Source organism: Anarhichas minor, unplaced genomic scaffold (assembly GCF_050575085.1).
Source record: "Anarhichas minor isolate MPS153535 unplaced genomic scaffold, ASM5057508v1 ptg000096l, whole genome shotgun sequence".
In the NCBI taxonomy this organism is placed as follows: Eukaryota; Metazoa; Chordata; class Actinopteri; order Perciformes; family Anarhichadidae; genus Anarhichas; species Anarhichas minor.
This window is the reverse complement of record NW_027466542.1, coordinates 639,676-650,000: the sequence shown is the minus strand read 5'-3', so window position 1 is coordinate 650,000 and position 10,325 is coordinate 639,676. Positions and strand designations below refer to the sequence as shown.

Genomic DNA, 10,325 nt, shown 5'->3' with positions numbered 1-10,325 from the left:
TGGACTTGTTGACAAAATGATCAATGCATCGAATCCTGAAGGTGTTTGGACTCCGTTCTGCTTTACCTCGTGCCTGCAGGGCCTCAGTGGATCCTCCTCATGGCTTTGCCTGCACTGTTGAGTCCATGTTATCCTTGTGTTTGCATTCTTTCCTCCTCCAACTGCAAAACACTTCATTTTGCTGTATGTGATGGTGCTGCATCTCCTTCATGTGGCTGTTATGGAACGTGTGTTTAAATATGAGTGTTTGTTGTTCATCTCTTTATTCCCCCTCTCTGTCTGTCTGTCCCTCAGGACGGATGGCAGACGCTGGTCTCTGGCCTCGCTGCCTTCCTCAGGCTATGGCACCAACACTCCCAGCTCCACTGTCTCGGTAAATATCTTACCTTTATTCTATAAGTATTTTAGAATGAAAAAATAAAAATGCTCTCTGCTGCCTCTGACTTTACTGCAAAGCAACAGGCCGACAAATCCTCCCTCGGCCATGATGCACTCCGTTCTCCTTCCTTCCTTCCTCCCCTCTGATGCCCTCAAGTGTACTTCTGCCCCCCGCTCTGTTTCTCCTCTTCTTCCTGAGACTTATCATCAGTCCCTCTGGTCTAATCCCTCTCCTTTATCCTATGCAGTTCCTTCATCCCCCTTCTTGAAAGCCCGGTGTGCAGGTTTCTCTGTGCCTGCACACTGTGTGGAATGAGGCTCAGCATGCTTCAAAGGCAGTGAGGGGAGTTAGCTGGCCGTGCGAGCTCTTAACGCGTAGATCCAGACTGCTAGCGTGCCTGCTAGCTCCCTGTATGTACAGAGGAGGAAATAAATGACTTGCTAGATGAAAAGGACTTCCCTCGGTGCCTAGTAATGATAAGTTGAAAGTGGGATACATTTTAACGTAAAACTACTCTTTCACAATCCTTGTAAATGATGTGTGTTTTGGTCCTACTTCACCTATAAGTAGTCCTTTAGAATACCGTTGGAGCAAAGCCCTATATATGCATCCCAGACGTCTAATAGAACTTCACTGTAAATGAACACACAAAATCTCCAGTATCTGGTGAGCTCCATGTAGCTCCTGTATGCAACAAAGAAGGCCTACGGGCCAGATGAATCAAGGCAAAATCATTTTTAAATGTGACTTTCATCATCTCATCACACCAGCACGCATTAAGTGGCACATCTGGAAGAGTATCAGTCATCGTAGGTCGCTCTCTTTGTGACGTCACCCAAAAACCAGTGATGAGATTGCAGTCTCCAGTCACGCAAACACCATGAAGAGAGGAAGACGGTGAGGAAAGAGGTGTGCAGATCTGTGGACATAGATCTAAAGGAGATCACAGTAAATGTAATGCTGTCTGTAGCTGCAGGTGAAACTTTCCATCTGGAGGTGCATGCTTTACATAAAGCTGCAGAATTAGTTGAACGATAGATGTTCATGATCTGGACTAATATTTTATCCATGCTGTACCTGGCATGACTTCACACTATTTGATCACTAGTACTCACACTCAAGGCTCTAAATCCCGGGTACAGGGTTAGAAACTGTGAGAAAAACCTCCCCTCACCCAAGCTCCTGTCTGACCCCTGAGTGTGACCCGCATTCTCCCTGTCCTGGACCAGCCCCAGCCTGTCTTAGCCTAGCTCCAGCCTAACCCCCGCAGTAGCTCCAGCGCTGGTTGTAATCTGTGCTCCCTCTGTGCTCCTCCTCTCACAGTCCTCCTGTTCATCTCAGGAGAAGCTGCACCAGCTGCCCTTCCAGCCCACGCCGGACGAGCTGCACTTCCTCACCAAACACTTCAGCTCCGAGAGCATCACGGACGAGGAGGGCCGCCGCTCCCCCGCCATGAGACCGCGCTCCCGCAGCCTCAGGTAGGGGATCTGTCATGAGTTACATCGTACAAACCAACCCGCAACCCCGTCAAGACAGGTGGGAGCGAGTAAGTCTCCCCTCCATCTCTGGTCTCGGCAGCCTCTCCCCCGTCTTCGTCTCCGCTTCTTTACGGGGAGATATTGAATTCTTTCGTCGTCTCAGATGAAAGAAGGCGAGACCGAGTTGCGTGGTGTGTATCTGATTAGAGTCCCACTGTGTTTGCTGATTGATGTCAGGCTGTGTGTGTGTGTGTGTGTGTGTGTGTGTGTGTGTGTGTGTGTGTGTGTGTGTGTGTGTGTGTGTGTGTGTGTGTGTGTGTGTGTGTGTGTGTGTGTGTGTGTAAAAAGAAGTGCCATCTGAGGTAATCCGCCATCACACTGCATCCTCACATAACTTCTGTTTCTCTCTGGAAAACAAGACAAAAAGAGAAATTAACGAAGACGATGAGAGCTTATAAAATGTTCCAGCTTATATCACAAATATCATAGACAAAGCTGCCAAAACAAAAGTAGCAGCAACTTAATATACATGAAGGTGACTTTGAAAATTTGTTGAGGCTGCAGCCAACAGTCCCCCCCCCCCCCCCCCCCCCATGTGCAGGGTGGACGAGCCTCGGTGGAAAGCCCGACATCATATTAGTCGGCCAGCAGTGAGTGTCATTAAAAAGCTCTTAGCGAGCGGTCTGCAGCCGGTCTGCAAGAGCTGATAAATAACCAACAGAGAGGCAGACTGAGGATTAGGGCTCGGTGCCCATTAGCCAGTTCACTTTTGGATCCAGTTCCAAATTGATAGAATATCCCAATGAAGATACTAGTAAGAGGAGGATGTACTGAGAAGTGAAGAGGGTGTGGTGAATAAGACGATATGGAGCAGAGAGAGAGAGATGATGATGATGATGATGATTGGAGCCAGGGGGAAGAAGAAGAACTGTGTATGAGAGAGAGTGAACAAATGAAAATGAGCTGCAGAGCACAATTATATGCAAATCTTATGACTGATGTGAGTGATAGCAGTCCCCTTTTTTTTCTTCTTTTTTTTATCATTTAACGGTTTCTCCGCTCGTCTCTAATTCGTATTCTCCACCTCTCCGCCCGTTCTTGTCCAGTTTAGTTTGGGCAGTGCATCCATCACTTCTTATCACTCCTCTATCTTTCTCGTCTGTCCACCGTCCACTCTTGCGTACGCCGGGAGTGAGAGAGCCACACCCATCCATCATTCCCGTGCCACCGTTACAGGCGTCCGTCGCTGCACCCCGTTGACTTTCTGTCTGGGAAAGCACCGATTCCATTCTATCATATCACACATATCAGTGCTCATGCAACATGTACAAAACTAGCTCTTTTCACACACATCCAGCTTATATTTCTGTGTTTTTTAAATCTCTAAACTGCCACAGATCAAGTAGTATGACAGCTTTATCTTCCTGTTTGAATTCATCACAGGTGTATTATCAGAACTACAGCAACCAAGTCACATACAGTCAAATCAAACTACACCAGGACACTCTAAGACTAAAAACTCAAGACAGAATTTCAAGGAAACTAGCTTAAATATTCTCAATCATAGTCCCTGGTAGTATGATTAATATGGTTAATAGTTAAGTGTAGTAGATACTTTATATTGATGTCTTGTGTCAATAAGGTGCAAAAAATCCTCCAAAAAAGAGCAGATTCTACTTTGCTGAATTATTGATGTTGAGCTTGTGTCAGTGAACACTTCCTGTGCAACTATTTCACATTTAAAGCTTAACATTTTTGTTCAAGGGTCATAATAATAATATTAACAATAATAATAAACTTTATTATATAGTACCTTTCAAAACAAAGGTTACAAAGTATACAAGTAGACAAACAATGATTAAAAACAGTTTAAAAGTTATTCATTCATTCATTATCCAAACCGCTTATCCTGTTCAGGGTCGCGGGGCGCTGGAGCCGATCCCAGCTGACATTGGGCGAAGGCAGGGTACACCCTGGACAGGTCGCCAGTTCATCGCAGGGCACATGTAGAGACAGACAAACATTCACGCTCACATTCACACCTACGGGCAATTTCGAGTCTCCAAATAACCTAAGCTGCATGTCTTTGGACTGTGGGAGGAAGCCGGAGAACCCGGAGGGAACCCACGCTGCAACGGGGAGAACATGCAAACTCCACACAGAAGGACCACCCGGGATCGGGGATCGAACCCGGGCCCCTCTTGCTGTGAGGTGATAGTGCTAGCCACTACACCACCGTGCAGCCCGTTTAAAAGTTATACAACAACAAAAGTGAAATAAAACAATATTAAATAATTAAAATAACCATTAACATAAAAGGTAAAAGAATGCCGTTGTATACAGATACAAGTAAAGAATTCAAGCCACAAACCCTGTGAAAGCACACTTATATTTTTAAGATTGATATAAGGAGTCTGATCTCCTGAGGGAGGTTATTCCAGAGAGGACTGGAGGACAGACGAGACCCGGTCACCCTTCATCTTCCGTTAGTGGAAGCATTATGCTGAAAATATCAAGACAGCAGGTACACATGGAGGAAGTGTTGAGTTTGCATTGATATGTCTTAGTCAAAGGAAGGGCGCGTCTCTAAAATCAGCCCACGTTAGATACAGTTCTGGTTCCCCTTTTATTCTTCCAGAATGTACGGAAACAAACGTTTCATCAGTTTTCACCAGAGCATCTTCCTCCTGCCCAACACTTTGTGGTTTCAGGAGATCTTTACTGAGATGTTTTCAGTGGAATCATGAACGTTCATCGCGGGACGTTGAGAGTTACTGTGGTGAACACACACACACACACACACACCTCATCCCCATTCTGCCCGGCTCTCTATCACGGTCAATTAGGCCTCTCATTTACCGAGTCGCCAGCCTCAGTTGTGAAGCATCAATGTTATTTTTCTCTCTCCCTCTCTCTCTTTCTCTTCCTCCCTCTCTCCCCCTCTCTCTCTCTCTCACACAACCTCTCCCTCTCTCTCTCCCTCTCTCACACACACACAGCCTCTCCCTCTTCCTCACCTCTCCCTCTCACCCGCCTCAGCGTCACCATCTGATTCGCTGTCTCGTCTGATTTACTTCAATCACCCTCTCTACCAATAGGCTCTTTTGCATTTTGAGTGCCGTTTGTCACATGTGACATCACCACTTAGCTGGAGGGAAAAAAAGAAAACCTTTCCCACTTTGTTTTAATTATCCAATTTTACAAAACACCCTGGGGTTGAAATTTTACCTCACATAGTATTTCATAAATATTTCCTTTCTTTCTCACACTTTTGAACTTGTTGCCCCGCTCTAGAACAAAAGTACTCTCCACCAACTTCCTCCAAATGATCGTTTCCAAGGTCGTTTCTCAAAATAATGACGGAGGAGTCTTTCGCAGTGATTGCCGCGAGGCGCTTTTTATTTCCCATTACAGTGGAAATATAGCCGCGCTCTAATTAGCCTTTGTCTGGCTTCCTTGTGTTTTTCATCCCGGGGATTCCACTCCGACCTCCTCTGTAGCTCGCTCTCTGAACGGGGGCTTTATTTTAATAAAGGCACAGGCTGCTCAGAGCCACGAGCACACGGGAAGAATAACACAGAGAGGAGAAGAAGACGATAGTCTGGGAAAATTAAAGAATGTACATAACAGCCCGTGGCACTGAATCCATCTCTGTCGAGGCTAACCTTTAATTACTGAGCCCGGTGGCAGAGCCGGGTTTGAGCTGTCCGGGTTTCTGATCCATTCTTTTTTCTTTTTCAAGAGCACGAACATGAAAGGAGAGTTTTAAAGTTCAGCGTGTTCGAGCTCCGAGTGATTGACGTGCGTCAGTAACGGTTGAGTGTGTGTGTTTGTGAGCGGGTTGTTTAAAGGGTCAGTTCAGCAACATTACAAATAAACAACGTTCTCACTCACCTTCAGAGTAATGCTGCTGCAAGCTTTCAGTTCAAAACATCTGGAAAGGCTTTTACTCTTACAGTAGTTTAACACTGGTCAGTAGAAACCACCTCAAATTGGAGTTTCTTTACAACTTTAGCTATATTGTCCCCACACACAGACTTAACCTGAGGATACACAAAAAGTCTAAAAATACTTAAAACACATAAATAAAAATGTGTATAATGTATTGCTGTGAAGGCAGAAATCTAACTGTAGTATGGTAGTAAATAGTTGGATACAAACAAAATGATTATCTCACCAAAGCAAGTGGAAACAAAAGAAAAATAGAAGCACAGTTACGTACTGTGTGTGTGTGTGTGTGTGTGTGTGTGTGTGTGTGTGTGTGTGTGTGTGTGTGTGTGTGTGTGTGTGTGTGTGTGTGTGTGTGTGTGTGTGTGTGTGTGTGTGTGTGTGTGTGTGTGTGTGTGTGTGTGTGTGTGTGTGTGTGGTTACTTGTCACCGTGTGTGTTGGCGTGAAGATAAACGGCCTCCGTGAGGTTTAGCTCATATGTCACATTCAGGCTGCTCTCATCCCTATTAAGCTGGTAATTGGACTTTGAGCTGCCGATGGATGACTTCAGGCATTACCTCATCGCACTGGTCACGTGTGTGTGTGTGTGTGTACCAATGACTCATACTAACATCTCATACAAAGACATCTGGGGCCCCAAATTGTTTTACCTCACCTACCTTCCTCTCACCTTGTAGCACTCGGTCTCTCTAGGAATGTTTTCATATTACTTCTGCCTTTGTTTTGTTTCATGGTAATAATTATTAAGTTTGGTTTGGTTGATTCTTTATTTTTGATCAATGCTATTTCAATTGTATTCAAATTTTAGATTTTTTGGTGTAAAATATAGTTTGAAATAAATTTGGTCCGGCACCAGGTTAAAGGTGCAGCTTGTGCCAGTTATCAACAGTGCGTGGGTTACTGGTTCTCTCAGTGCTGCGTCCTTTGTTTTTGTAATCTTCTAAATACTAATGTCTGTATCTTGTAAAACAAGACAGAATGAGACAGAATTGATATCAAGAGAACAAGTCTTGATTGTTTAAAAAAAAAGATTGGAAGATTTTTTTAAACAAAAACTGGATTTTGGGACAAAATGATATATTAAATCACAGATGGTTTTCATGTGTATCTAACGCTTCAATTGCAGTTGCAGAAGATATTGTTTGCAGTCATAAATGGGTGTGAGGAATAATACAGCAGGCTAACAAAGCCTAAAATTGCCTGGAATAAAATCTTCTCTCCCATAACACACACACACACACACACACACACACACACACACACGGCCACTGCTTGTCACACGTCGTCATCCCCTATTCTCAGGAAAGTGAGACATAGAAAGGTCAAGGATATTGCTGGTGTCGCTATTTTGTCCTATTGTAGAGAAAGGTATGGGGGGGGGGGGGGGGGGTACGGTAGAATAACTCCCAGGAGGAGGGCAGTAGAGAGAAGATGGAGTCCACTGTGTGAAAGACGGATGGATTGATATTCTGTTGGAGCCGGCAGACTGAAGGAGACATCACTGTAAGTCTGTCAGGTCATAAAAACCCCTGAGAACTGACGAACACTCACTGCAGACAGCCTTAGTTTATTACTGACAGCTACACACACACACACACACACGTGCAGTCCGAGGTCCGCCGGTCTCCAGAGGCGTTACCTTTTTTTTGCCATTGTGTGTGTGCAGCCATCTGAGTCCAGAGGTTGTCATGGTCTCGGGTTTACACAGCTCCCAGACACACGCATGATGAAGACCCCGAGGTCCCGTTAGCGTGTGTGGCCACCATCCAGCTTTTTATTCCCCCGCGTTCCAGTGACCTGACCAATCCTGCGTGTCACATGCAGCCTGGTCAGTCGTGTGTCTGCAGCTCAGGGACGAGCAGCGCTCCCTCCTGTAAGAGAAACACCAGCGCTTATCTCTGCAACTTCACTTTACCATTCAGCCCTTGAAAAAGCCCAGAATAGGGTTATATATATATATATATATATATATATATATATATATATATATATATATATATATATATATATATATATATTGATACTGTTGGTCAGTTTTTTGGCAAAATACATTTACTTAAACAAATGGCATCACAAGCATCAGGTGTCTGCTACCTGACTTTGAAGACGGGTCCTTGGTGTGCTGCAGAGGGAGCAGTAACTGCTACTACAGCACTGCTAAATGTCTCAGTATGCACACTGAGCAGGTATGAGTACACTGAAGATGTACAGACGGTTGTCAACTTCTTTGACTTATGATTTGATTTAAAACAAATCAATATCTACTTAGCTGTGACCCTTTGTCACAGGTAACGTCTGCTGGTCCAGGGAGGGGATTCTCCAAGACGGCCCCCCGTTCATTCCTTTTATAGTTCCTCACTTACTGCGTACGCCAAGAACGCCTGTAGAGCAATAGACCACAGGAACACGAAATGTTGATTTCAAAATCATTCACGAATCCCAATATAATTATACTATAGTAGGTTAATAAATAAGGTTCATTTAATAATAAAAAAAATGTAAATAAACCACTTTTTGTATTCAATATTCCTATTTGTAATGCAATAGTTTACTGTCGTAAACCGTCAACTGCTGTAACAAACACTATCAGGTTTACAAGTATGTTTGTTCTAATATTTCAAAGGTTCATTGTTACAAACCTCTGTTATAGCGCATTAGAGTCGTCCTCCGGCTGAGCTTCTGGAGGCTGATGCATCCGTTGAACTACTAACTTCATGACAGGCTGCTTTTTATTTGTATTTATTTCTTTATTTCAGAATAACACATTAAGGCTTTAATGAGCACCGAGTGTGTCCACTCAGCTGTGTTTGTCTTTCCTTCCAGCCCCGGGCGTTCGCCTATCTCCTTCGACCATGAGATCGTGATGATGAACCATGTGTACAAGGAGAGGTTCCCCAAGGTTTGTACTGCAGAGACACACTTCCTGCACACACTGAAGGCGCTGTGGAGGGAGCCGAAAGAGAGAGGGAGGAAGGGAACAGGAAACAAGTGTTAATCACCTTAATAAGGAAGTTTGAGACTAACACCATAGTGTAATCAGGATTTTGTGTGTGTAGATCTGCTCACAAAAAAGAGTTGATTTAGCTTCAGGTTGTGTAGCTACAGACATAAAACGGCTCAATCGCTGCTCTTTTCTGAAAGGCTTTTACTGTGAAGCAGCTGCAGGAAGTCTTCAGTTTTCAGTAACAGCTATTTTTTTTGAAAAATTAAATATGACACAAGTCTAGAAAGGCAATTATTCATGTTCTATACGTGATCAGGTGCAGTTCGAAAGGGCTCATTTGAAATTGTATGTCTAGTTTTTATACATATTTATTCATGCTTTATATATGTGTGAATATGTTGTGACTGTATCAGGATGCGTGTAGAGTATTCTCTCTCGTGTTTCAAACAGGTATATTAAATCAAGAATAAGTAAGAATGGATTTACACTAATATATGACATTATCCTGTGCACATGCAGTTTTTGGTCACGTACGCTCCCACTGTGACTCATCCACCCCCCAATTGCCTCCCCTCCCCTCCTATCCCCTCAGGCGACGGCTCAAATGGAGGAGCGTCTGGCTGTGCTGCTCTGCTCCTCGGCGCCGGACAAGGTGTGCCCGCTGGCCGACGGGGTCCTGAGCTTCATCCACCACCAGCTGATAGAGCTGTCCAGAGACTGCCTGGTGAAAAGCCGAGAGGGCCTCATCACCTCCCGCTACTTCTACGAGCTCCAGGAGAACCTGGAGAAGCTGCTGCAGGATGTAAGTGGAGCAACAGCTTATTTACTGCCACTGCAAACAGATACCAATGTTTTTATTAAGGTAGCAGAGAGTCAGACAGAGAGAAGAGAAAAAAATGAGCACTCAAAGATGGAATATTTGAAGAAATAAGATATCATTTTAATACTTGATATATGTATTTTTTTTGTTTTGGAATTTTAAACAGCTACATGACATGACATGCTTATTTATTTGGCACCAGTACAATAACAAGCCATTGCAAGTGCTTTGGATGAGGCATGAAAGGCATTAAAACAATATTTAAAAGACAAACTCAAGGAAGAGAAAGTGGAATTAAATGAAATTAATTAAAAAACTAACAAAAAAATACAAGGATTTAATGTTTAAAACACAAAAAGTACTTGTGACCAGTTCAGATCAGATCAGCCTGGGGTGTTTTCATCCTTTTATATTTCGTTTTTATTTTATGGCTCCCATAGTTTCCTAATTACTTCCTAGACAATAACCGGTAATTCGCGTGCAGGCTCCTGTAAAGGATTAGGTAAATTGGTGTGTTCAATTTGGAAAACTTCCAATTAACTGCTAATTTAACAAGGTTAGGTCAGCTGAACATGTGAAATGCAAACAATTCAGCACATATGAAGAACAGCTTTCAAAAATGAACCAATGTTTACGTTAACGGAACATCAAACCTTTGTCTTTTTTAAATTCTGCGATATGGAACAAACTGCCTCCAATATCATTAGGATGTTACAGACCCCTAAAATAACACGTCCAGATGTCCGCTGTGTGAA

The 10,325-nt window shown here is 43.7% G+C and overlaps 1 protein-coding gene across 9 annotated transcripts in view; it reads left to right on the top strand.

Annotated features, from left to right (window-relative positions):
- mast2 (microtubule associated serine/threonine kinase 2) overlaps positions 1-10,325 on the top strand; it is a 147,203-nt gene that overhangs the window by 113,424 nt on the left and 23,454 nt on the right. For all 9 annotated transcript variants that reach the window (XM_076082600.1, XM_076082601.1, XM_076082598.1 and 6 more), the window contains 4 exons: positions 295-373; positions 1,703-1,857; positions 8,630-8,705; positions 9,343-9,552. In XM_076082600.1, coding sequence (XP_075938715.1) covers positions 295-373; positions 1,703-1,857; positions 8,630-8,705; positions 9,343-9,552 — 520 coding nt within the window. The remainder of the gene's footprint in view (positions 1-294; positions 374-1,702; positions 1,858-8,629; positions 8,706-9,342; positions 9,553-10,325) is intronic.